The 27,879-nt window shown below is 39.5% G+C and overlaps 2 protein-coding genes across 7 annotated transcripts in view; one reads left to right on the top strand and one right to left on the bottom strand.

Moving 5' to 3' along the window:
• Positions 1-19,949, top strand: part of LOC140906506 (RING finger protein 151) — a 33,691-nt gene extending 13,742 nt beyond the window's left edge. For 3 of the 4 annotated variants that reach the window (XM_078851479.1, XM_078851481.1, XM_078851480.1), the window contains 6 exons: positions 321-547; positions 1,421-1,560; positions 3,430-3,592; positions 5,498-5,618; positions 10,862-11,104; positions 12,262-19,949. In XM_078851479.1, the coding sequence (XP_078707605.1) occupies positions 342-547; positions 1,421-1,560; positions 3,430-3,592; positions 5,498-5,618; positions 10,862-11,098 (867 nt within the window). In that variant the 5' untranslated portion in view covers positions 321-341 and the 3' untranslated portion in view covers positions 11,099-11,104; positions 12,262-19,949. The remainder of the gene's footprint in view (positions 1-320; positions 548-1,420; positions 1,561-3,429; positions 3,593-5,497; positions 5,619-10,861; positions 11,105-12,261) is intronic. The other variant, XR_013635288.1, reaches the window with a different exon arrangement.
• Positions 12,221-27,879, bottom strand: part of VIRMA (vir like m6A methyltransferase associated) — a 42,457-nt gene continuing 26,798 nt past the window's right edge. For all 3 annotated transcript variants that reach the window (XM_073330557.2, XM_073330558.2, XM_073330559.2), the window contains 7 exons: positions 27,222-27,374; positions 26,304-26,464; positions 25,561-25,657; positions 22,697-22,863; positions 21,975-22,306; positions 19,889-20,032; positions 12,221-19,391 (listed from right to left, as the gene is read on the bottom strand). In XM_073330557.2, the coding sequence (XP_073186658.1) occupies positions 19,234-19,391; positions 19,889-20,032; positions 21,975-22,306; positions 22,697-22,863; positions 25,561-25,657; positions 26,304-26,464; positions 27,222-27,374 (1,212 nt within the window). In that variant the 3' untranslated portion in view covers positions 12,221-19,233. The remainder of the gene's footprint in view (positions 19,392-19,888; positions 20,033-21,974; positions 22,307-22,696; positions 22,864-25,560; positions 25,658-26,303; positions 26,465-27,221; positions 27,375-27,879) is intronic.

The raw sequence follows: 27,879 nt of genomic DNA, 5'->3' as shown, positions 1-27,879 counted from the left end.
AATTCATCTTTAAATTTTCAGTTACAGAATAAATCTTCAGTTATTCTCTAAATACTCTCAAAAACATTGTGCAAATGCAGAATTGAACTGCTATCTTTCACAATGTCCACAAGAATCACATTTTGTAATAAATTCAAAACGAGAGAGAACCTACTAAGTTAATCCTCTCTGTTTTTACCAATGTCTCTGCTTTCAAGATAGAAAGCTCTTTGAGCAGGACCTTTCTTTACTTTTGTGTATCGTGCAGCACCAAGCATTCTGTCAGTGCTAAATAATTAGTTGTCAATCAGTTACTAATTGCTGTTTTAACATTATAACAGGTTGAAAGTCTGTGGAAAAGAATGGGTTATGATATTGAGCGGTTTGTTGGCTATGTTAATGAAGGACTTTTATGCTGTATATGCCGAGATGTATTAGAAGATCCTTTACAGGCTCCTTGTGAACATGCTTTCTGTACTGCCTGTATACATGGCTGGCTTGTTCATCACAATAACTGCCCTGAAGACAGACAAGCACTTGATATGTCTGTGCTACGACCTCTCTACAGGTACGTAACAAATCTGGTTGTTGAAAGGATTTTTCTAAAGCCTGGTTTAGGAAATTAGGTCAATATAACTGTCACTCAGGGATGTGAAAAATCCCACCCCGAGCCACATAGGTAAGCTGACATTAGTCCCCAGGTAGACACCATTAGGTGGACTGGAGAATTCTTCCGCCTGTAGGGGAGGAAGTCCCGTCAGCATGGGTAGTGTCCACAACTGAAGCTCTACAGCAGTACAGCTGTGCCACTAACATTTTAAGTGTACACAAGCCCCTAGTTTCAGGGGTGGGCAAACTACAGCTCGGAGGCCGCATCTATCCCTTCAGACATTTTAATCTGGCCTTTGAGCTCCCGACGGGGAGCAGGGTCCAGGGCTTGCTCTGCTCCACACGTGCCGTGGTTCCCAGAAGCAGCAGCATGTCCCCCAGCTGGCACCTATGCGTAGGGGTAACCAGGGGACTCCGCATGCTGCCCCTGCCCCAAGCGCCACCCCCGCAGCTCCCATTGGCCGGGAACCATGAGCATTCATGGCCCGCCATACAATTTCCATAACCAGATGTGACCTTCTGGCCAAAAAGTTTGCCCACTCCTGCCCTAGTTAGTGCTAAAATCTTAGTTTTGTGACCTCTCAATAGCCATTCTTCATGAACTAATTTGCATATTTAATTTTGAACCTTAATATTCCATCATCACAGCTTTCACCCTCCCAACCCCCTTTCATCAAGTGTAGTTATTTGAATGTTGAAATATTTTGAACGGAGCATTTGACTTTTTTCCTTGTGGAAGGTAGAATCCCTGGAATGTGGCAAAAGTAAACACTTTTACAGTGTTGCAGGAGTTTAAAAAAGAAGAAACAAAGTAACTCTTTTCTGTATATAGATACATGAAAAATGATCTAAATCGACTTCAGCTTCATTGCAAAAACAGAGAGCGTGGTTGTGAAATGGTTTGTTCTCTAGAATCTATAGACAGACATGAGAGAGAATGTGAATACAGCCAGATACCCTGCTCAAATGCTGGTGAGTAAAGTTCAAAGTTGAGCCTTTTGTTCAGAAAATTTGTATCTGTCATACTTAATCACAGTAGGGTGGCAGCGATGGACATTCGTTCACTTCTGTGTTGAGTTCCACATCGTGAATTTCTGAGTTCTAGACCATATTCATGCTAGACCAAAAAGATTGAAGTAAGCTTTCTTTAGGCAGGCAGGTAGGTACTTCTGCTTGCACATTCCTGCACAGACATGGCCTCTGCAATGTGGTTGCTTCAGTTTAACAAGCAAAGCAAAACAAAAAAAGAGCCAAATAAAAATTAAAAAGATAATACAATGATCAGCGGTTGAGAGTTTGCAGAAATTTTTTTAGACAGTGGATTTGCTCTCCGTTGTAATGGTGATTGTCGTCCATCATCAGTTTTTCCTTTTTCATGTGAAAATTAACCAGAATGAATTTGAATACTGGACCCCTAATTTATCAGAATACACAGCAGTGCATGGGTTTTGCTTTCTGCCAAGGTATGAATTTGTCTAATATTCAGCTTTTATTACTCATCTGATTGCGGTTTTTTGCATGTGATGATTGAACCATCTTTTTGGCCAATTTAACATTTATTATATTAAACAGAATTACACTATAACTTGCTGCTTTGCTCCTTTTCCAGAAGGTATCTCAAACTTTAGCCAGTGTAGGTAGTGCTAAGTATATATCTGATAAACTGCTGTTTGATGCTTAATATGGGACAAGAAATAAGGTTTTTTGCATTCTGCTCCCAGTTATGCTGCTGCTGTGTTGCCTTGGGCAAGTTATTTACATTTGTGTGTTTCTTAATCTGTAAAACGGGAGTAATAGCTCTTTCAGAGAGGTGTTGTGAGTCTTTTGAGATCTTCCAGTGGAAGGTGATCTGAAAGTGCAAAATATTTTTATTAAATTATATAGGTGTTTGTCTTAATCAGAAGTGCACACACTCTGAAACCTACCACTTGCAAGATTTTTATGGCACATTTTTGTTTGTGCTTGTAGCTAGGCCACCTCTACTAGGTGATATTTTCTACTTGTCCTTACCAGCCTGTCTGCAATACACTGCACTTGATCATGCTGCCTTTTATCTCAGACTTGTCAGGTAGGCAACCCATTATTTGAAGTCAGAAATGTGCACAACCTACTTACATTTACTATAAAAGTAAGAGTAAAAATGTATACTATTACTACATTTGATCTCACAGACTTTGAAGGCTTTTGACATCCTTAAGTTATTTTAAACCCCCCGCCCCTTGCTTTAGAACTGTAAATAAAATTTAATGGCCTCACAATGCTCCTGATTCCTTTTGTTCCCCACCCTTCAGGCATCGCGGCCCATTGGTTGAGAAATACTAGTCTACTAGTAGGTAGGGCACAAGTGTAGTGGTGAAGAGAACTTGGTTCTAGTCCCAGCTCTGTTGTTGATTTGCTCTGTGATCTTGGAGAAGTTGCCAAGGTCCAAATTTTCTCTAACCTTGGGTGCCAAATTTTTGATACTCAAGCCTTGTCTAAACTGGCATTTTTCTTAATATCTCCAACCATTGCTGTTGGTGGTGGAGTAGGGCTGGTGAGAGCATAGTGTAGGCCAGCTGCCAGTATTTTTTCTACTATCCATGTCTTACATTAGTGTTACCACCAGGGTTAGAGCAATGATGAGAGACTTGAGCAAAAAGTTTTAACGTAGACAAGGCTTTGGGATCTGTAGGTGTATCTCTTCATGCTGTAAGGGAATCACTTTCTTTTGACATATTTGCATATGATCAGTTCTGTGCACTGTGGTTTGTTTGCTTGCTTGGGTGTTTTTGCCTGGAATGGACTATGCTTCTGTTAATTGCAGTGATTTAATATTGTCTTAATTTACTGTTTCCTGTTCAGGTTGTCCAGTTCAGATTGAACGACGTAACTTAGATGGCCATTTGGCAGTGTGTGAATACCGGAGCCGTGAATGCCCTAATGGTTGTGGTTACACCATTTTCAGGGCAGAAGACACGCAGCATAATTGTGTAGCAGAGCTAAGAACAGAAGTAGAACTGCTCCGGTAAAATACTACTTCTGTTTCATGAGTATTTGTGTTTAACCTGGGCCTAAAATCACTGCACATAAAAGACAGGTCCAAGTACTAGCTCTGTTTAAGTCTGATATCTAACCGATAATGTGTAAATCACTTAGTATTAACTCGTAAGGATATTTTTGAAAAGCCATTACACACTTTAAACTCTTACTGTACTTTTTAGTCTGAGTTAGTTGAATTAGTTTGATTAGCCCAGAACCCTAATGAATAGGGATTGCAATTATCCAAAATTATGTGATGGTTACATGAAAGCGTGAAATACTTACAAAGAACTAGACTGAGTGCATTTAACCTTTTCACTTTTTACCTTAGTCTGATATGGACCCAGAGCCAAATTATGAAGTAAGATTTATTATTTAAGATTTTAAAAACACTTTGGAGATGAAAAACTCTGATTATATTTGGCAGTTATAAAGTTATCAGAGATGAGAGGCTGGTGACCTACGAGTTCAAGCTTGTCCTTGTGCCTAAAATGCTGGAAAACTACTAATACTTATCAGTATACGTCTTTACCTTCTGTCTGTTCCCTTCTTTCTTCTTGCCTCTCTCCCTCTTCCAGTTTATCATTTCCATGATCTTCCAGCAGTTTTGTACCTCTTCCCACCCCATCCTGCTGGTACCTTCTCTCTTGCTCCTTTGGTCAATGGAGGCCCCAGCTCTCCTGCACTTTGCTGGTGACCCAGGTTCAGTTCCTGGTAAGTGCAGCAGGAAACAAGTGAACTTTCCTGATACCAATAAAATGCCAAACTGCTGCTCAAAACTCAAACGGTTAACCTGTTAATGTTTCAGTTTTGGCTATGGCTGTGTTTAATAACTAAATAATACTAGTTTCCTTCTCCCACAACTACTGTCATTTCACATCCATGATAAACCAACAAGTGTTGATCCAAATGCTGCTAGATGGTATGTTATCCTGAGCTTAACCTATAGCTCTCTGTATTATGTCCTTGTTTCAGGATTCCATTCTCCTTGGGTTAAGTGGAATGACACAGACTGAGGCCCATTCATGCTTTGTATTTTGAGAAACATATTACATTTCTCCTAAACTACTGCACAAAGTTACCATATACTCTTAAAATAAAATTAATCAAAATGACAGTTATATGTTTGGATGAAAGGAAATAAACCATCCAAAGCCAAAAAAAAAGTTAGTCTATAGCTTCTGGAATTATTTCAGAAACATCTATCTTGGAGTTCTGTATCGCTGCCCAACGCCATAGGATTTGAGCACCAAGAATCTCTGATATTGATGCCAGGAGTAGAACTTGCACATTCTATCGAGAGATTAAAACCCCTAAATCGGTACATACTGAGCAAGAATACTCTCTGTTGGTAAAACATGCTAAATATCTCATATTACCTCTGGAGAGCTGTGTAACACAAGACAATAGCAGAGCTTCAATTTAGGACTAAATTTGGGCAAATCACGAATTTTTGGGGTTCATTGGCATTTCCAAATTTTTTTAAAAAAAAACAACTCATTTTGTTTTTGTTTTAATTTTGAACATTTTTTTATGTTTTTTAATTCTTTTAAAGGAAATTTCTAAAGAGAAGGTAGTTTAAATGTTTCAATTTTTCTGTTTAAATCTAGAAACTGTCTAAATGAAACGTTTTGATTTTGGGGGGAGAATTTGCTTCAGTGTTTCTTTTTCTTTACTGAAGCAACTCAGTGAAATCACCATGAATTTGCAAAATCTTTTGGTGTTCCTGAATCTGCATTTTTTTTCTCCTGAGGAAAACAGTGTTGGTTGAAAAATTTCACCCAGTTGTATTCAGGAATGATGTGGCTATTTGGCAGCAGTAGTTCACTCTGGTACTTAAAAGTCACAGGTATAATGGTTAGGTTTAAAAAGGAAAAATACACTTTTTTAGGTCAGAAATGATCTGCAGAGTGGAGGAGGCAAAGCATGAAATGGAGTCCAGATTAGATTCACAGAGAAGGCATATGGTTCAAAAAGAGAGTCTTCTGCAAAATGAAATCGAAGAACTAAAGGTAAATAAGCTCCAGTGTCATTTGTAGAAATGTGTTTTTGTTTTCTTCCCCTCTCCCAACAGTGTAGCTTTTTTGCTTTTTCAAGTAGTGGGGAGTTTGTTATCCTAATTCACTATAGAAGATACAGTCCTACAGTCCAATGGTCTGAACCTATCCTTTTCAAATAATTGCAGTGTCGTGGCCTGGTAAAGCTCCCCTGCTGGAGACTCACCAGGCTGCTGTTTTGGGCCCAAATGCTGTGGCCGTGTGCTTTTAAGCTTCCCTAGGTCTCAGTAGACTCCAACACAGTCTCTCTCTTGACCTTTCTGGCACAGGTTTTCTGTCAGTTACCCCTTCGGAGAATTGGAATCTAGGGGTCCGGCTACTCTATGCCCCTACAAGTAGTGCTGACCCCAAGATATCCCGGTATATGAAGCACATCCTTGCTCACAGTTCCACTTTATGGGCACTCTAGCAGACACTTCAACTCTTTAGAGACCTGTGATAATTGAAACTCACAAATTAATAAATGTCTTACCTGATGATCATTTCCTTTCTGCTAGCAGCATCTCCCACAATTATAAGAGGTATGGGCTAGTCCCCTCCTGACTGCAGTTTCTGGAGGCAGTTCAAAGCGGTAGCACAGCCTGTGCGAGCTATGCCCCCTTATCCAGCCTGCTGACAGATGATTCATTCCAAAGCTGTGTAAAAACTCGTAGAATATGATTAGTAACAGTCACTTCAGTGCTAGACAATCTGGGCTACAGCCTATAAACATAACCATCAAAATTAAATACTGTCTCCTGGCTAGGAAGCCAACCAGGAAGGGTAGAACTGTGGAAGATGCTGCTAGCAGAAAGGAAATTAACAGATAAGAAATTTACCATTCTGCAGCTCAGTGTCTCCCGCAATTCTGATACATACGGAAATTAACAAACAATGAACAGAAATAAGGGGGGATAAGACAAAAAAAAGAGAGAAGATTCCCCCTTGAGTTAATTGCCCAGAATGGCAATGCTATTCCTGGCTCAGTGCCTGCAGCACCTTCCTGCCAAAGAAGACCTTCACAGAGACCAGAAAGTCAATTTATAGTATCTGCTAAATGTGTTAACCTATGACCATATTGCTGCCCTGCAGCTCTCAGCGGTGGAAGCACAAGCTCTTTCCACCCACAAAGTCATCATAGATATTGTGGAGTGTGCCTTGATGTCTTTATAATGCATAGCTTGATCCATCTAGCTAGTGATAGCTTGAATACCCTGGGCCTTTGGCATTTCAGATGAAAGGAGACAAATTAGGAGCCTGATCTTCTTGTCAATTTGGTATGCTTGGCATCATCTTCAGTGCTCTTCTAATGTCTAACATGTGACACAGCTTTTCTGTCGGGAGCTGTGGCTTTGGACAGAATGAAGGGAGGACAATCTCCTGTTTGGCATGAAAAGATTAATTCACCTTAGGCAAAAAACTATTCTAATATTCTTAGTACCACCTTGTCATCATGAAACACCCAGTGGCATTCCTGCATGGCTAGAGCTGCCCATTCAGAAACTCGTCTAGTAGACATAATGATGACCTGAAAAAAAGAGTTTTGATAGATAGGTGGAATGGAGATATTGATGTCAGTGGCCCAAAAGGATGCGTAGTTAGGGCCTTTGGAAAGATTGGTTTAACCACAAGTTTAGTCAGTCAGAGTACTCTGAGATATCTGAGAGTTCTCTGTCAAGGAATCAGAGGATGTGGTGAATAGGACATTTCTACAGCTGACACCAGGCACTATGGAGCTGGTTCCTTGTCTGTGCCTTTCTGAAGAAAGTCCAGACTAAGTGGGATATCAGGATATTTGGATTTTTGTTGTTAATGATACCACAAGCTAAACCTAGTTCAGATAGAGGAGCAGGTCTTTAGGGTTGAAGCTCACTGGGAGGAGAATGTTGTTCCCTCTCTTTGAAGGATAGTTCTAGTGTGGCTAATGCTTCCTTCTTAATAGCAGGCTATCAGTTGTAGATGCTCTAGATTGAGTAATGGGCCTTGTTAAAGGATGTCTGGTCTCACTGGTAGCTACAGTGGTAGTTCCAATTTCAGTTCTCTCCGATCAGAGAACCATGCATCTGCTTGGCCAGCGTGGTGGTAGCACTGTCACCTTTGCTTCTTCTGGTCTTACCTTGCTTTCTGGATCACCATTTTCAGAAATGGGAAGGCATATAGAAGGCCTTGCGGCCATATGTGCAAATATGTGCAAAATTCGGGGCCTGCTTCCCTGATGAAGTACTTTGGCTGCCTTGTCTTCTTGTGATTGGCGAATAGGTTGACTGCCAGAAGGATGAACTTCTGCGAAATCCTAGTAAAGATTTTCCGATTCAGGCACCACTCTGAGTTGTTGATAGTACATCTGGTGAGTCAGTCTGCCTTTTAGTTCAACTATCCTTTTGAGTGTTTTGCTCTTATGGAGTTCTCTGGCCATCACTTCCATTGTTTCCACTTGATTGTTGACATATGGCACAATGGTCATGTTGGCCAACCAGATCAAAATATTTTCATCCTCTAGGTAGTTCTGGAACCTCCATTGGGCTAGCTTGAGAGCTCTGAGCCTCAATAGGTTAATGCCCTGGTTCCTTTCGCATGGGGTTCCAGGTGCCTTGTACTGTTCTGTTCCCCTGATGTGCTCTCCATCCTATTAGGCTGGCATTGGCTGTGAGTACTTGTGGGTCTGGAAGGCATATGGAAAGTCCCTTGCAGACATTCTCTGGGATTGTCCACCATCTTAGAGAGTTCATCATCTGGTTGGGAACTGATCTTGCATGTTTTCTGGTGAATGGTTCCATGCTTTTAGGAGAAAAACCTGAAGGCACCTGATATGGGACCTTGCCCACAGAGCGATTCCTATATTTGAAACCAGGAGGCCCCGTAGTTGTAAATATTGAGTTATGTGTGGACTTGCACACTTTACCAACATGCAGGTTCTGGACCTTGTGGAATCTGTCTAATGATGGGTAGAATCCTAGAACCATAGGGTTAGAATGGACTGCAAGGGTCATCTAGTCTAACTACCTGCCAAGATGCAGGATTTGTTGTGTCTAAACCATCCAATACAGATGGCTATCCAGCCTCTTTTTGAAAAGCTACAGCGAAGGAGTTTCCATAACTTCTCTCGGCAGTTTGTTCCATTGTCCTACTGTTCTTACAGTTAGGAAGTTTTTCCTGAGATTTAATCTAAAATGACTATGCTGTAGTTTTGGAAGGGTTGTCTAGGAAGAGATACAGTTACGTGCCTTGAGACCTGAGTCTGGCATCTTGGTAAAGAGCCTAGGGGCTAAATGGGAGCATTTGGTACTGATAGCAGGCTGTGTTGTACATAAATCTCAGCAGCATGTGGTGGTGTAGTCATATGGGAATGTAGAGATATGCATCTGCTAGATCCACAGAAGCAAGGAAGTCCCCTTGGACAGGGATGCTACCATTGAAGCTAGGGTCTCCATCCAGAATCTCACTTTCTTCATCCATTGATTGAGTCGCTCGAGATCTAGGACAGCTCTGTGTCCCCATATGCTTCTGAACAATGAAGAAAATTGAGTATAGTATAAGAATCTTCTGAGGGAAACGTTTCTATTGCTCCTGTGTCCAGGAATAAAATAATAAGCTGTCAAGAAAAGTTGGGAGCAAGGTGAACCATCATTTGATTGCAGCTGTAGACGCAGAAAATCTGCCAGCAGGCTGGAGAAGGAGATGTGGCTAACATGGGCTGTGTGACAACTTTGAAACAGCTCTAGAAAATGCAGACGGAAGGGGAATAACCCATACATTGCAGAATTTGCAAAGGTTCCAAAACCAATCACTGTTCACTTAAGATAGTATCGGAAATATACAGATCTAGACAAAATAATAAAATACCTATCCATGTTTCCCTTCCTCAGACTCTTGAGCATTCTTTGGGCTTAGGTCAGATCCTGGTGTCCAGGATCCTTCCTCTACTCCACATGGCTTCTTGGCTGGATGATGGAGTTTGTCTTTGTCTCTGATCCCTGCTGCAGTGTGCTTCCTTTCTCTCCAGTGGCTGGTGACAGACCTTCTTTCTAATAACCTCCAGTCCCCTGTGTCAGGTGACCCACCCATCACCTTGTCAGGTGATCAGCCCCCCACATCTGTTGCTAAGTTACCACACCCCTGGAGTTCAGAGTTGGCTTGCCTGGAGCAGCAGCCATCTCTTTGTCAAAGTTGAACAACCCTCCATTGTTAGCTCTGTGCAAGTTGCAAGAATTTCTCGTCACCTTTTGTGGGTTTTAGCTCAATATGGAGACAAAAGACAGCAGAAAGAAGGCAAACAAGCCGCACATTCCAAATGGAGTTTGCAGTTTGACAGATGTGCAGAGCGAGTCCCCAGTATCAAACAGGATTCATAAGCTGTACCTATATGTTCCGTTCTATGCATCCAATGAAGTGGGCTGTAGCCCACGAAAGCTTATGCTCTAATAAATTTGTTAGTCTCTAAGGTGCCACAAGTACGCCTGTTCTTTAAGCTGTACATAGTGGTATTCCCCAAATTGTAACATGCAGCATCTGTTTAAGTCTGGGCGCTTTAAATACAAGACACATCACTGCAAGTAAGGGTTTGCTGCCCACATGGATCCAGTTGCTGGATCAGGGCCCCATACGAAACCAGTTTAGCTAGAGCTGTGCTCAGACTCTGTTCTAACTTGCTTCAAAACCCAGTGGTGATAAGGCCAAAGTAAAAAGCAGTGGGGAGAGAATGTATTATCTAATCCATTCAACCAGCTTTTATATTGTAACAGGAAAAAAATAATCATCAAAACGCAAGACAGTTGAGCCTTTGTATGTTTTAAGGTTTCGTCATATTGGATTTGAATTAAAATATTGAAGATCATATCTGCAAGTAAGTCACGTAGCTCTGTCCTGAACACTTTTGGTTTTTGGAATAATGTTCATTTGGGTTTTGAGATACAGAACATAACCAGCAGCCAGTGAAATCCAGTGGTACATCTGTGATCAGTTGGATTTTCGCTGTCTCTCGTGGCTCTCGCAGGCTGGAATATTTGAAATGAGTGCCACAGCAAGCAAAAACTGTGCTCTTATCAGCAAAATTAAGTTTGTTTAGTGGTTTATCAAAAATTGCAGATTCTTTCAGCTGTGCCTGGTCTTCATTATTTCTTCTCCTGTATACAGTAGTCATTTCAGCTTCAATACCACCATTATTGGAAATGTATTTATATGATCTCTTATTTTAGTCTGTTTTCACACATGCTTTTTAGAGTCAGATGTCACGAGTGATGTCTGAGGTACGCTCCCTTATGGCTGCAGAGAGACAGCATCGTCAAGAGCTGGAGCAAGCAGAGCTCGAAAAGCGTGAATTAATGGAGCTGCTGAAAGGCCTACAGAAAGACTGCCGATTAAATAATACAGAAGGAAACAAGAAATCAACAAACTTTCGCCCCCTAACACGACTGGAGAGTGTGAAACGAAAACCCAGGGAAGTTACAGTCATCTAAACAGAAGTAAGTTCACAGACACACAGGATTCTGCTTCCTGTGAACAGTTAGCAAATGTTGTATTAGTTCTAAATGACCTCTTTTCTATCTAAATTCCAAATGGGTCCAAAAGAGTGGGGGAAAACACAAGTTTTTATATCTAGCCCACTTTGCATACTATACAAATCGTAAAACTAGTTTTTAGGTATTTGGGAGAAGTTATAGGCCCAATATTAGTTTTTAAAGGTCCATTAATAGTATATTGGGTATTACAACAGGCATTTAAAAGGACATTTTCAACTAATATTTTCGTATACCAGGAGCTCTTACTCTATAGTCCTCCCCGGATTGTTTACAACAACCTCCTTACAGACCTGGAAACTAGAACGTCAACTAGGTGACATGGAAATTTTTTTTCACTGCTGCTGCAATTTCAGTACAGTTAAAGCTGGTATATGACCCCTCCTTTTTCTCACGTGTGTATAAGCATAATGATGACAGCAGCTGGAATGTATTCTAAGAATAGGACTAATTCTAGGAGTAGTATTTAAGTACTTCAGTCAAGCCAGCAGGGGAAATGAACAAATTTGGAGGTATTTGTGTCCTACAAAAACACCGTACTTCACAAAGGAATGGTGGCTTAAATATTCTTAATTCCAGACAGTTGCCACCAGCATACAACAGCTTTAAACTAGGTCAGTTTGGGCTTTAAAGTATTTGGCAGTTTTTCTTTAATCTCCAACCCCTTCTTAGTTTTTCATCAAGCTAGCTGTTACCAAAACCCCTGATAGTGCAGAATTTTAGCAATGCAGTCTCACTGCCAAGCTGTGAATTCTCCTTCATCTGTTTCCATCATGAAGGAGCTTGCAGGAGATTACCTGTTCATGTTGAAAATTTGTAAGCATTTATATTGACCAGGATTGCTTAAATACGGTTACTGTCCTTTCTTGCACCTCCAACGCTTTTATAATATTTGCATTACATAGTGAAGATTAGTGCATATTCAGAGTCCTGCTTGTTATCACAGTCTGGGTGAATTGTGTATACATTTCCTTGGTGTGAGCAATCTATAAGCTGTTTTTACAAGGACTCTAAGGTTTAATACTGCTGACTGTAGAAAGATATACGTCTTTTTAAAACATATTAAAAGCACCTGTTGAACATCTTTAATTTTCTTTTGACAGGTATGACAAAAACTACTTGAATGTTGTTTTACCCACAACAGACCTCAATTTTATACAAAGGACATATGATCAGGTGGACTTCTATATTGATACTAAAGTCTGGAACTATACAATGGCACTAATAGACCCACGGATCTTGAATCATGGGGTTTCTTACATTTGAGGACTGAAGGACACTTTTTAGAAATGTGGAGAGGTCAAATATGGCAGCCAGTTAGACCCTGAGCATGTGGGTGAAACCCACCAGCCAGACATCTGAAATATACGTATGATGAAAGAGAACCCCATGATGTTACGAGCGTTTATGCAAGTCTCCATGCCTGCTTTGGTTATTTTTTTCCCCCTATTGAACTTAATACTAACAACATACTGAAAGAAACAAGTAGAATGTTAGTGAGTGCAGTAAGTCTGTCTTAGAAGCAGAATTAGCACTTAATGATTAAGACGTGAGGATATCACTAATCTTTCTCAAATCTTATTTAGTACATTGTAGTTTCACTTAATCCAGCTAGTCCAATAATTTGAAAGATGTGCTGACTCAATTTAAGTAAGACACAGCCCTCTCTGGCTCTTGCACCATCAATTCCCATACACCCATCCAGCTCAGTTTTTTTCATAGAAGCATACAATTCCTGTGGAACAACTAGTGAGCCAGACTTGATTGCTGTTGCTGCATATTTTTGCTTTCTTTATTGAAATGTAGGAGTAGAATAGTGTTCAATGAGCATCTGTTGGTTTCAATAGGACTTCTGAATGCAAGACTTTCAGGAGAACCCTATATCTGCTGTTTAATTGAGTTGCAATGTACCAGTTTGCTTGTAAGCACCCATGTTATTTTAGTTAGGCTGATTCTAATATTAAGTTAAATTTTCATCTCAATCATAATTGTTCATGTGTGTTATCAGATGGTTAGCCTAACATCACAATTGCATGGCAGATTTCTTTTCCTTATTAGTAGCAGACAAGTGAATTATGTAGCCAGGTAACATATGCAATTACTGTAAACATTTTAGTTGCAAAGTTATTGTATTTTTTACATCTTAAACATTCTTAGGTGCTTTAAGAAGTTTTTTTAAAAGTGACCCTCAGATAGTAAACAGGTCCTGGAATATATTAAAATAAGAATCCTTGTGAAATTTGCTAACTCTTCCCCTCAGATGCATTTTTGATAGTGTTTCTCTACAGATTTGCCAAGGAGTCCTGGATAACTTAGGAAAATGCTGGCACCATTCCGCATTTCTCATGAACGTCTTTTGGATAGACCCATACAGTTTATCCTTGGTACGTGGGGGGATCTTATGCAGCGTTTTCTCACATTGAAAGATGTCTTTCTAAATACCTATAAGTCTATGCAAATTTTATATTAACAAATGAACGTTAAAATGTCTTCCAGCCACACAGTTCATTGCCAAGCTAGACTGAAATTTGTTTTTTTTTTATTTTATTTTTACATTTAATAAAAAATGGGAAATAGGCTCAAAAGTGGAATTTTGGGGCTAAATGTCATTGTGTCTAAAAGAGAGCTAACAGGTAGCTTGTAACCATTTGATTTGCACTTTGTATAAAAGCTGAGCTACTCAAGTGTTCATAAAAGTAGTTATTCATTTTGCTTCTCCTCTTTTCATTATGAAAGATCAGGTATCCTCGTTGCCTAATAAAATAGTGAGACATACATGCAAATAAACTTGCTTTCATTATTCCCTGTATACTTCACTCAGCATGCAGGAAAATGAGGGACTAAAGTACTATAATAGGGGACAGGTACTTTATTAAAAGGGACATAAGGAATAGGGGTCATAGTTAAAGGCCTTTGTCTGACCCATGGCTGGGACATATTAATAGACAGGGCTAGCATTTGATCAAAACAGCACTCTACTCAAAGACTTTGCATCTCTTCACAGATGGGAGTTCTTGCTGCCATTGTCTCTGGGGTGTAGGCAAAGGCAGGCAACCATGCTGAAGGGAAGATGACACAGGCCTCAGAAGTTGCAGGTGCCTAGGGTGCGGTAGGGAGGGGGGCTAGGACCTGCTTAGCAGGTATTGATTCAGGATAAACAGAACTTGCTATCCACTGCTTAAAGGGTTCTCATCACAAAATGTATTGCAGTAAGGCCTAAAGGCCCCTTCTGTTGCGGGTAGGTCTTTGTGTTAGAAACTATACGAAAACAGGATGCCTCAGTATACTCTATTGCTGAAACTTTCTAGAGACTCCTTTGCTTTGGCATCAACACCATCTACCAGTTGGCTTTTCTGAGAGGCATTATGGGGCTGGTAGCAATCTTAATCTACCATTTATTTCATTTACCCCCTCTGAGGGTAGAGTGCATCATTGTGCTAGAAACTGCCTAGTGGAAAAAATTCAGTTTGACAATATTTCAGTGAAAACGGACATTAACTAGTATCATAAAGGACTGGCGGAGCTTGCTAGAGAACATTCTACCTTAGATATTGGCTGTTTACAGTTTAATTAGGGCCACTGGTAGAAAGAGGAAAATCTGTTGCACACTGCTCCTTTAGAATAAACAGAGGTTTGTAAAGTATGCAAAACGTGAAGATTACATACACACTTCATCCTTAGCTGGAACACCTGGAGTTTTATAAAGGGACATGCTAACCATGCTAAATTAGCCAGGAAAGACCAAATCATCTTTAGGGAAAGTGTCTCATTCTGATGCTGTCAGATTCAAAAGTCCCAACCTTGGAAGGCTCCAATTGGATTGTGGACACTGCTTTGGTACAGAGCAAAATGGTTGATATGTCTTAACTTTTGCAAATATGAATGCTGGTGCTCTACATTTTTACTCTCTCTTCACTTGCTTTCTGGAGCCCTGTTGTTTCTGTGTATTTTTCCCCACAAAGGAGCCAAGCTTGAGGCCTAGGAACTTTACATTGTTTTACAGCCCTGAACAAGTAACCTAGCTAGGGTCCAAAACGCAACACTCCTGAACTAATATTAGTCCCCAACTCTGCACTTACTCCCTCACACACGAGCTCAATGGAACGTCTCCTGTGCAAATATTTTCAGGACTCAGGCCACAGTCATTAACTGCCTAACAGCACTGTTGCTGAATTGAGTGAACATGAAGAGCAAACCCAACCTACCTGTCCTGTCGATCCCTAAACGGCTGCCTACCCAGGACTGATGAGGAGAGGAGTAAAGGAACCAGACTGTTAGCCAAAGATGTTCTAATTATTAAAACAAGATGTAACAGCACAGTAAAAGCCACTCACTATTAGCTAACAGCTATATGGCAGAAATGTACCTAGACTGATGTAAATAGTTTCCACTTCAGCTCTGAACATAAATAACACTTTGAACATTCAAAGAGAACTTTTGGTGGTCTTTGTAATAGATTTCCATTAGGAAAAAAACAGTTAGGTACTCTAGCTGCTGTAACATTGCCTCCTTTCTCCTTAGTAGAAGTTAATGGGACTGCTTTCCAAGAAAGCTGCTATTCAACACTGATGTGGTCCTTTGGCATTAGCCACTTCCAGTGCTCTAGTCAATTAGAGAACAAAGTTCCAAGTTAAATTAAAAAGTGGAATTTAATGTTTTAAACCTGAGTTGCTCATGGTAAGAATTCAATTTAAATGTATCAAATCAAGTAAATTAATTTTAAACATAGCATTTACAGCATTATTTCAAGTTAATTTAACCTTGAGAAAGAATTCCCACAAATATTAAATAAATCCTATGCAACTACAAGTCCTAGAACTATGTTTAAAGAAACTGTAGACATACTGCGCAGTTTTCAAGTCTGACTAATGATTTACTGAGATTTTGTTCACCTTGATCAATTTTACCAGCCTTTTATTTTTTAGTTTGAAAGTGACAAGCATGACATGCTGTATTTCAAACTTTAAGAACCAATTGAATATTTACAGTTTGTTCCATACTTGAAGCTTTTTCTTACCTTTTCATTCCAAATCCCCTGACTGAAAACAAATCACTCACGTCCCTGCTGCAGTTTTGTAAGTTGTAAAGTTTCTAAAAAAAATAAAAAACCTCAAACCCATGGTTTAAAGGAGCCTCAGTCTGCTTTACAAAATATTTATGCAATGCTCCTCAATTTAAAAAAATAGCATTAATACCTATGTTTGCTAGAACATCACCCGTTTTAGTCATTACAATTGCATTAGTAAAATTCCATCTTCCTTGATCGACTTGAGTATCTGATGCTTTTTTCACAATTCAGATTCTACTGTTCAATCATTTTTCTGAAGTCTGTTACTTTATACAGTACTAAAATATACAGCTGTGTGAAACAAAATTATTCCCTTTTGCCATGCCCAGTTAATTAGAACAAGTTTACTTTAAACTATCCTATAGGTCCTGTCAATTAACTTTCTTTGTGCAAACTAATAGTCTTGATAGAAACTTGTGGAGCTATGATGCCCCGTGTCTCCACATACAAGGCCCCTTCCTACACTTGCTTTCTCTGTGGTTTCAGAGAAAACTGTTGAATGCAACTTAGCCAATAGGACTAAACAATGTTTTAAAACATGTTCTTACTTAGTCTACAGTACACATTAAAATATGCTTTTCTATTCTATATAGGTTCTCATCACTGTAGTATCTGAGCCCCTCTCACTAGTGAATTAAGCAAGGTGACTAACAGTTCTCATGTGTTTCTCTCCATCTCCCCAGGAGGAGAAGCGTGGGCAGTGGATTGTCATTTTGGTAGTTATATATATAAAATAAATAAATACACACACGCAGAGTGCTGTGTATTTGTTAAGAGAAAGTAAGGTCAAAGAAATATGCTTTGCACTTGGAGTGGAAGGTGGTGAGTTTTTAATGCTTAATGGCAGCATGCTTGCTGGTTGACCAAAGCACATTAAGATCAGTTTTAGCTGGAACTGTATAAACTAACTGGGCTTGATCCTCATTAAGATGAACGCTTATTTACACCACTCTGGTAGTGCAAAGGGACCTATGTGTAAATGAGAATTAAAGTCTAAATTCAAACAGTTGTCTACCATGGGTTAACGTATACAGGGCCTTTATAATGAGGGCTGCAGCTATTAACTTCTTATCTTCCTAGTAATTATGTTAGACAAATTCCACAGAGATGAACAGAAAAAGTAAACATTTGAGTTCAAAATATATTTGATTTTGAGTTTTTTAGCTTGAAAAGAAATGTGAAGGTGACTATTTGTACAGATTCTTTGTATGCTCTTAATTTTCAAAGCTTTTCCTCTTGCATTATATATCTCAACCTCAGACATCTCAAACAATTACGCAAGCAAAAAGCCAAAGTGTCCATTAAAGGGAAAAGTTTTGTATCTCTTGCTTCCTTAGGGAATTGTTTAGTTTTATGAAAGTCTGCTTTTAAACGCTCTCCCCGCAACTACACAAGTCAGCAGGCTACGAAGAATAATTTAACTCCACCCAGCTTCTGTTTATACTGAAGGTACCTCACCCTATGATCTCCTTCTAGTACACATTAGAGCGACATGGTAGGTGAGATGATATCTTTTATTGGACCAACTTTCAAGCTACACTGAACTCGTCCTCACCACAGACCAGGACACCAACTCAAAGTGGCACCAGAGCGTGCCAGAACAACCGATGCAAAACCTGCAGACATATCTACACTGGTACAATGATCAACACCCTCTCCCCCCCAAACACACCTTTCAAGATCCATGGTTACACACATGCCTATCACAAAATGTGGTCTACCACATCCAGTGCACTAAATGCCCCAACAACAACTATGTGGGTGAAACCAGACAATCATTACACTCTCAAGTGAAAATGATAAAAAGACAAAAACACCACATCACCTGTGGGTGAACACTTTTCACAAAGCAGTCACTCTTTCTGACCTCTGTCCTCATCTTCAAAAGGAAACCTGCACAACACTTTCAAAAGACTACCCTTGGAGAATAAATTCATAACTTTGCTAGACACTAAAAATCATGATCTTAATAAACACACTGGATTTATGGCTTATTACAACAATCTGTAGCCCACTACCTCTGGTTTTTGTCCTCATGATTGGGGGGGAGAAGGGGTGTTAATGGGCTACTCCCCCTGAAATGGTCTCTTCGAACATGTATCTACTTATGCTAAAACTATCTGTTCCACTTTATATTTAGCTGTGACACCGAGTACCTTTCCCAGACCTGAGGAAGAGCTCTGTGTGAGCTCAAAAGCTTCTCCCTCTCACCAACAGAAGTTGGTCCAGTTAAAAAATATTACCTCACCCATCTTGTGTCTCTAATATTCCGGGACCAACACAGCTACAACAACACTGCATAGGCACCAGCTCTTAACATACAGGCTTAGAGTGATAACATCTCTAAAAGTTACGCTCGGGGCCTTAAATTTACTATTACTAAAGTCAGTGGAAGTTTTCCTGCCAATTTCAGTGGTACAGGTTTGAGTTTAATGTATGTAATGGTGGTATCAGTGTTTATCCATAACTTCTAAATTAAATTCGTAAGTTTTGTGTTCTTTCACATATTAAGTCTCAGTCAGTCTTTTTCTCATTTACTAGGACCATTGGAAAGATGTACCTCAATCATTTTATAATAACTAACAGACCAAAAGGAAACTGAGCTAATGGTTCTAAACCCGGGAGGAAAATCTCATGCTGCCTTCTATACTACTGCAAAATCAGCACACCTGTACCTTGCTTTTGGCACAATTAATATTTTAGAAGAGAAATCCTTGAAGTCTTAATTCACATGGGTTCCTTATTCAGTATTGTCTACAGAAGTCCACAAAAAAAGTTAAAATGTTCTTTCAAGGGAACAAAAGATATACAATTGTACACAAAAAGTCTTGAATTTTATTGAAATTTCAAGTCTTGTTTCAAACAAAAACGGCTTTCTTCAGACAAAAATATTCTCTCGCTGTCTCCAGACACCAGTAAGTCTAAATTGGTCCTTTAGTGCCTCTTTTTGTTGTCATCATCATCATAAGAAGTTCACCCTGCTGGGCCGTTCTATAAGGTCTCATTTTTATCGTGTGAAGGAACGTACGTGACGACCTCTTCCACTGCCTCCACTAACAAACTTTCCTCTTGAGCCACCGCTACCACCGCTATTAGCACTCGCCCAAGACGGTCCAATTCCACCCCGGCCTCTGGAAGCACGATCACGAGGACTGGGTCGATAGCCTTAAAGCAAAAAAAAATATATATATATATATATATATATATTAACAGTGGTAATGCCCAGGGATTAGGCCCTGCTGAGCTAGGGGCTGAACAAACGTAAGGATACACATTAAAGGACCTTTAATTTATTTTCTAATCTTTTATCACTTTTTCATTAGGCAAACATTGTTTTGTTTTAACGAGAGATGCAATTACCAGGGTTGTTAAAACAATTACATTGCAAAAAAGTTAGTATTAATGCAAAATTAAGATTGTAAATTCAAGCACTCAAATCAGCGAGTTTTGTAAATTTATAATGGATTACATTTTAACAAAAGTTTATATTAAAGTGGATTTTGGATTTACCATTAACGAACCATAGTTAATATATATTTAAAGCTTTTACTGTATTTCAAGGTGCCAGCAATAAGCTTCATTTGTAAAAAGAAAATGCAACTCTGGGAGCTTTGTACAATTTGACGCCCACTTCCGTGTACTGTAAAAAGAATACCACGTACCTGCAGAACTTAATGGCCTCAATGGTGGCAGGGGACCCCTATTAAAATTGCTTTGACCTCCTCTGCTTTCATTGTAAGTTCCTCGTGGGGTATTTTGTGCACTCCAGCTTGAACCCCGGGCTCCTTCACGACGATTGTAATTTCCTAAACACAAAACAGGTGCTGAATAACACAAAGTTTTCTGCATTTTAATTTCTGCAATGTTTAACTAGTAGTATGCTGCAGTACATGACCAGTCTAGTAGGAATAATTATACTGTAATAGGACAACAAGAATGCATTGACACACAACCCCAATGTTTTAGATGACACAAGGAGCTCAGAGTCCCTATATGCCTATCCAGCACTATCTATGGGGAGACTGATATATTAACCTAGAGATGGCTTGAGCCTACATCATATGCACCAGGGTCGACACAGTGCTGAGACTGTCAAGCCTAAAGGAACAGGATGCACACCGTTATGCTTTGGAGATGCGGGGAACTTCCTCAATATACCAAGCTCCAAATGAGCTCTGTACGGATGAGAAACCTTACTGGTTTGATGCAGTCACATCATGAAACTCATTCCAGAGGCCACATATTATACAGTCTGCCTGAATTCTAATACCTGGAACAGTCACCAATACACAGCCAAACAAGGCTTAAGGCACGGAAGGCCTCAGACTCCAAGAAAAACGTTAAGGGGAAGAGTCGAGTGGCTGAGATTAATTTAGACTACTGTCAGATGCCTCACAGTTAGCAGTAGGGTTGAAACCTATCCTCTGCCACTGCATACTCTTGTGGCAAAGCCCCTTACTTCTGCAGCACACTGAAACTTACCTGGTTTTTAACTTACTGATTCACATATAATGAACAATATGACCAGTACAGTATTTTGACAGTAAATTCACACAAATCTCAATTATGGAATGCTTTATCAATTTAACACTGCCCAGACCATTTTCACTTTTCCATGTGCCACAGTATTTTTATATCAGCTGCATTACAGAAGCTGGAATGGCAAAGCTGGAGGGTTGGCAGCTGGCAAGGGAGTAGAGGTTGAGATTTTGGCACCCAGAAAGCTGTTGAGGGTTTTGTATCTGGGAAGTGGTTGAATCTCCGCCTCCTTCTGGATAGGGCAGAGGCTACTTGACCTTTCTTTGTGTGGAGGGGTAGGGGAGGAGAAGCTGGGGTACATATTGATTTTGGATTAGAGCTGAACAAATAACTGATTTTTTAATTCAGTGGCTTAACCAAAAAAAAGTTTGTTTGAACTGAAACTTAAGAATTTTTCACACCAAATGAAAAACTTGAAAAACAATTATTCAAAAACATCAATTCAAAACAGTTTTGGCATTTCTGGAAAAAAAATCAGTGGAAACTTCACCAAATTCAAACCAAATTTGCACACGGTTTCAGTGCCCCCCAAAATGCATTTTTTGGCAAATTTGCTATTCACCACAAAAAAAAAGTCTTGCCCAGTTCTAGTTTGGGCACCTGTTGGCGGTAGAAGAGAACGCCTTATGGAGCACTGGAGTGTTATATTAACAGTGCTGTAGACAATACAAAGGTGGAAAGGAATGCACATCTATCCCCATAACTTCTCACTGCCATGTTTTTAAGGTTTTGGATGGAATGGATGTATCCCGCTGCAACCTTCACTGTCACAAATATAGGTTTATTTGTCTGCTAATTTAAAGAAAGCCTAAATTCTGCAGCAGAATCTCTAGCCAGAGAATCACTGCAAACATGGGGCCCTGCACATTCTTCTTCTCCTCCTCAAGACAGGGGAGCCTTTCTAATAAAAATGCATTTAAAGTTGATAGTACTGTTATGCTTAATTTGACAAATGCCCATATCATTTCGTAACAAAGCAGTTAATTTTTTTTCTGTTACAGCTACAAGCACTCCTGTAGCCGTTGCACACAACAGCGTGAGACCAAAGAGTGAAGATTTAGCTAAATTCTTTTGCAAAAATATCACTCAGACCGTAACAGAGAACAGTTAAACATAGCTTTGGTTTAACTCCAGCATAGCCTAGAGAAGCATTTTTCATCCTAGACAGTAATCTGTTTACTCCAAATCCTCAGACAAGCAGCAACATACCTTTTGAAGCAGGTGGTGTAAAGAATCTGTTCTGACTGTGAAAAGCTCCTCGTCCTCCACGATTCCCTGAGAACCCACCACGTGAAGATATCTTCTGGGATACTTTTGGTGGCCTTTTAGGTGGTGGTATCCCATCTGGAGGGACCACTTCTTTGCTCTCTGCAGCAACAAAATCGTCCACATGCATAGAAGGTGGTCTGCTTGTATTCTGTTTCCTTTGACGAAAGATATCATGTGGTCGAATACCTTGTCCAAATCCTCCCCGGCCTCTTCCTCTGGGAGGTGGCACAACATGTGCTCTCTTTGCAGGTTCTATGTACTCAGATTTTCCACTGTACAGCAAAACAAAATTAACAGGATTATTTACTGACCTAAGAATTTATTCCATCTGAATGTTGGGCATTCTCTGTATTAGTATTTAGTAGAAGTTTAAATTCATAATTTAAAAACTGTAACATAACTGCCAAGATACGATGAAGCTTAATGTTGTAGGCATGCTCTCTGCAGAAGTCTTTGCTTCTTCATATTTCTTAAATATGCATCATCCATAATATCTCACTACCTAACTAGATAGCTTTGAATTCACTGCTCAAAAAACAGCTTTTTCTTAGTACACAATATCAATCGCAATTTTAAGTATCTACCTATCCACAGGAAGGTATCTCCCACTCAGCTGGACTGCATTAACTGTATACTGATTCAAAGTCAGCAATACATCTTACCTTGAAGTTATAAAGGTCTCATGCTTGTGTTTGCCAAGTTTGAACCCTTTTGTGGTTTTTGTCCTACCAGGAGATGAAGGTTCCGACAAAAACGATCTCTCCAGTTCTGCTTGCAAGTCAAAGTCACTGCAGCCTTTCTCTGACAGTTCAATTAAGTCTACCTTTACCTGCAATAACAGAATACAGTTACACCACAATAACCACAACCAACAACACTGGATAAGACGTCAGTATTTTTGAAACAGGAGAAGTGCAGCAGAGGCAGAAGGAGCTCCAGCAGCAGGATGGGAGGAGCTCAGCTGGGGTTCCATCCTACTCTGGAATCCCCCATAGGAGTACAAAGCCACAGTCAGCCCCTTTAACCCAAGTCATATGGCCTGAGAGAAAAGACGCAGCACCTGTATAGCCCTGGACCTCAGCAATGGCAGGGCCTAAGGTTCAGATTTTGATTTTGACAGTCTGCTGCGATTAGCACTCCAGCAGGGCCCATATGCTGCCTGGAGAACAGCCTTACAAATTCAGTTGTGTGACTTCTGTACAGGAGGGAGGCATAGGAAGAGACTTTTCCTTTTTCCGCTGAGGAAAAAGTTTATTTACATAATATCTATCTTTGTGTATTAGCAAGAAGAAAGGAAGGTAAAACTACGAAAAGATGAATGAGAATTAAGTTTGAGATGAGTTATATTTGATCGTTTTCTCTAAGTATGGAAATCTAAGGATCGGTCATTGTTTCCATTACAATCGCCTAACTTCAAAGGCAGTAACTCCCAGGAATAAACTCTGACCTATGATACTCTCCCAGCACGGATTCTTTTAAATCCGAAATTTGGAGTTCATGTGTAGAAAGACAAATGAAGTTTTTACAAATAATTTAGCCTGTAACTATGAACTTTTCTTTAATTTCTTTAGATTGCAAGTTCTTTGGGGAAAAGGACTATCTTTTTTATTATGTGTATACAACTCCTAGCACAGTCCTAATCAGGATTTCTAAATACTACTGCAGTATGAATAGATGAAAAAGAGGAAGAAACTTGGTTTCTCTAGCTAACTTATATACCTGAGTGCCAAAAAGCTCCAAGAAGTGATATAGAAAGAGAACTTAAGAACATAAGAACGGCCATACTGGGTCAGACCAAAGATCCACCTAGCCCAGTATCCTGTCTTCTGACAGTGGCCAATTCAAGGTGCTCCAGAGGGAATGAACAGAACGGGTAATCAAGTGATCCATCCCCCTGTCGCCCATTCCCAGCCTCTGGCACACAGAGACTGGGAACACCATCCCTGCCCATCCTGGCTAATAGCCATTGATGGATCTATCCTCCATGAATTTATCTAGTTCTTTTTTTGAACCTTGTTATAGTCGTGGCCTTCACAACATCCTCTGACAAGGAGTTCCACAGGTTGACTGTGCGTTGTGTGAAAAAATACTTCCTTTTGTTTTAAACCTGCTGCCTATTAATTTCATTTGGTGACCCTGAGTTTGTGTGTTATGAGAAGGAGTAAATAACCCTTCCTTATTTACTTTCTCCACACCAGTGATGATTTTATAGACCTCAATCATATCCCCCCTTAGTCATTTCTTTTCCAAGCTGAAAAGTCCCAGATTTATTAATCTCTCCTCATATGGAAGCTGTTCCATGCCCCTAATCATTTTTGTTTACCTTTTCTGAACCTTTTCCAATTCCAATATATCTTTTGTGAGATGGGGTGACCAAATCTGCATGCAGTATTCAAGATGTGGGCATACCATGGATTTATATAGAGGCAATATGATATTTTTCTGTTTTATTATCTATCCCTTTCTTAATGATTCCCAACATTCTGTTAGCTTTTTTGACTGACGCTGCACATTGAGTGGATGTTTGCAGAAAACGATTCACAATGATTCCAAGATCTTTCTTGAGTGGTAACAGCTAATTTAGACCCCTATCATATATATATGAAATGATGGGGTCTAAATTAGCTGTTACCACTCAAGAGAGAGATCTTGGAATCATTGTGAATATATAGAGAGAGTTGGGATTATGTTTTCCAATGTGCATTACTTTGCATTTATCAAAATTGAATTTATCTGCCATTTTGTTGCCCAGTCATCCAGTTTTGAAATCACTTTGTAACTCTTCGCAGTCTGCTTTGGACTAAACTATCTTGGATCATCTGCAAATTTTGCCACTTCACTGTTTACCCCTTTCCCAAATCATTTATGAATGTGCTGAATATGACTGGTCCCAGTACAGCCCCTAGGAGACACCACTATTTACCTCTCTCCATTCTGAAAACTGACCATTTATTCCTACCCTTTGTTTCCTATCTTTTAACCAGTTACCAATCCATGAGAGGACCTTCCCTCTTATCCCATAACTGCTTACTTTGCTTAAGAGCCTTTGGTGAGGGACCTGGTCAAAGGCTTTCTGAAAATCTATGGTTATTGTGTATGTACATTAACTATTCTGGAAGTTATTCCAAGGACCTCAGTGATTTTCTATCTGCTTCTGCATACACTTAAATGTGTGCAGTATTAATCTTTAAGGGACGCCAGCCAGTGTCAGATTGTAGGGCAAGGGCAGAAAGAATGAGCCACTCACCTAGATGGCATCATTGATGCCCATTGGCAGCCCTCCTTTTTTAATTATCTCTGTTCTTAAAAAGCCCTGAGGCTGGTCAGGTGGAAGCTGGCCTCTTCTTGTCTACCCTCAGCTGCTTCAAAAATCCTACTCTCTTTCCCCCTTCTTTGTAGAGGCTGTTTAGACACATATTGACAAAGCAATAAGGAAAACTGATATGTCTTATAAACAAATTCCACTCTCAGCTTAACAAGGAATACATTTATGACTTTTTTTCTCAATTTTAATTAAGCCTTTTACCATATCCAGATCAGTGTCAATTTCTTCAGCCTGGAATGGTGAGAACCACATAGATTTCAGCTGGTCATCCATCACATCTGCCAACACATATGTTGTCCTGTAGCAATGAATATCAAATGTATTTCTGATTAAAGGCCAATATCTGCTGTAAATGTATTTGGTTATTGTACTGGGGTATCATGGACTCCTGGAGTCACGGCTCTTGCAGAAGTGCTCTCTCAAGGGTTTCATTTACATTCAAAGAAATTTAAGTTTGGTATTTTGTGGCCAATCAAGAAAGTGCAGATTATAAAACATAAGATTCAGCAAGAGTAGCAAATGTACTATAAACAAGATTAAGCTAATACAGTAATTAGAAAACTGAACTGAAAAAACACTTCAATAGTAATTGCATCTCATGAAATCATTCAATAGTGTTATATTTAAATTTCACCTCATCTAAGTGCGAGGCTGCCTGAAAAAAGAACAGGATTCCTTCATTGAATTAGCATGAAAAACCTTTGTAAGAGCTACTGTGGGAGAAATCCTTAACCTTAGCATCATTTAAAATTCAATTTGGAGGAGTTATCAAATACCGTTTGTTCCCCTACAGTAAAGATATACTAATAACAGTACTATATATAAAGCATAAAACCTGGAAAACAAAGGCCTGTATTAAATCCTACACAGAACATACTAATCCATAAATTGTTGCATTTTTAAAAGTTAAGCACACTCAACCTCCAACATATTTAATATTTTACCTATTGTTAAACAGATTCTGGAGAGAGTCTGGTGCAGAAAGAACAGGTTCTACATCTTGGTCACTCAGAGGACAAGGATCGCCTGCTGATTCCAGCATCTGCCGAAGTCCAGCTACATTGTCCAATAAGGATTCAAGGCTGTCATCTTCCTTAGAACGTTCCTGCATAAGAGACATCACAATCAGACATTTTTTCCAAAGAGGAAAATTTAGAACAGTCAACATTAAGCATTTGCCAGACTGAAAAGAAAATGTTTCACAGACTATTTTCTGCACGTTCTATTCTATCCATCCATATATACTCTAAAGTAAACAGATGCAGAAAAGCAGACAGGACAGCAGAGGGCACCCTAGTACCTTAAAAAAAGAACAAATAGCAGTCACCACTTCTTTCAGAGTCTAGCCTTTGTTTACCTACCAACTGACTTGCAGTGGCTATTAGAGGTGGGTGAGGTAATACCTTTTATTGGACCAAGTGCTGTTGGAGAGAGAGACAAGCTTACACAGAGCTCTTCTTCTGCAGGGGTTAGGCAGCTAGTTTAATACACTGGTCCCAGCACACCAATCATCTTACTACCACCTTATGCTCCCTGTCTGTTGTATTCACTTGTTATCTCTGGTCATATATAAAGCTCTCAAGGGAAAGGATTATTGTCTCGTATGTGAAAATAGTGTCTTAGCACAAGGGGTTCCCAAACCCTGATTGGAGCCTGTTGGCATTAACACAGTACAAATAATAATAAAGCCAACATACAAACAATTCTGAGCACCACTCAAAATCATTCTTACTCATTTCATTAGCTAGTGCACATCAACATGAGCCCTCGTTACTAATAAGTAGACAAGCATCTATACATACTTGTAAAGCGAGGTCCGCTAAGGACAAAAAATGAACTTGATTATTCAAAAATTGTTTTACCAAAACATGTTTCTCCAGTTCAAGGAGCAAATTTTCTGGAGTTTCTTCTTTGTTCTGTAATAAATGTTTTAACTCTGCAGTAGTAAGACCCAGTGTTCTGGCTGGATGGGAACCATCTACTTCCATAAGACTTCCATCATCTCCACAACATCCCTGGGGGGGGGAGGGAAAAAAAAACAAAAACAAACACACACATGCAAAAGCTAATTTTTTTTAAAACATCAAAAACTAGATCTTGTGACAGCATTACAAAACCTACAGCTATCCAGACAGACTTTAGCACAGAATACAACAATATGGAAATTCATTGGATTTCCTCCAAAAATAGTTTTTGGTGGATATCTAGTGAAACCATTATCTCCACGCCAGACATGTGTAAACAAAAACAAAAGATAACACTGCAGCTCAACTAATGGAGAGAGAATACACCAAAATCTCAGAGGAAGATTTTAAAAATATAAATATATATATATTATATTTAGTGATTTAAAATAAAAACCACACAAAATATATCATTAAATAAAGTATACTCAAAAGGACATGGTTAGCTCATCCCATCAAGAGGTTCCTTTTTTCCCCATGTACTGTACATTGAAAATAGGTTTGTATCGGAGCATTAATAATGTTTCAGGTTGTTTCTAGCCACATGTTAATTTTA

Source organism: Lepidochelys kempii, chromosome 2 (genome assembly GCF_965140285.1).
Source record: "Lepidochelys kempii isolate rLepKem1 chromosome 2, rLepKem1.hap1, whole genome shotgun sequence".
NCBI classification, from domain to species: Eukaryota; Metazoa; Chordata; order Testudines; family Cheloniidae; genus Lepidochelys; species Lepidochelys kempii.
The sequence above is the reverse complement of the archived record's forward strand: the minus strand, read 5'-3'. Positions and strand labels throughout refer to the sequence as shown.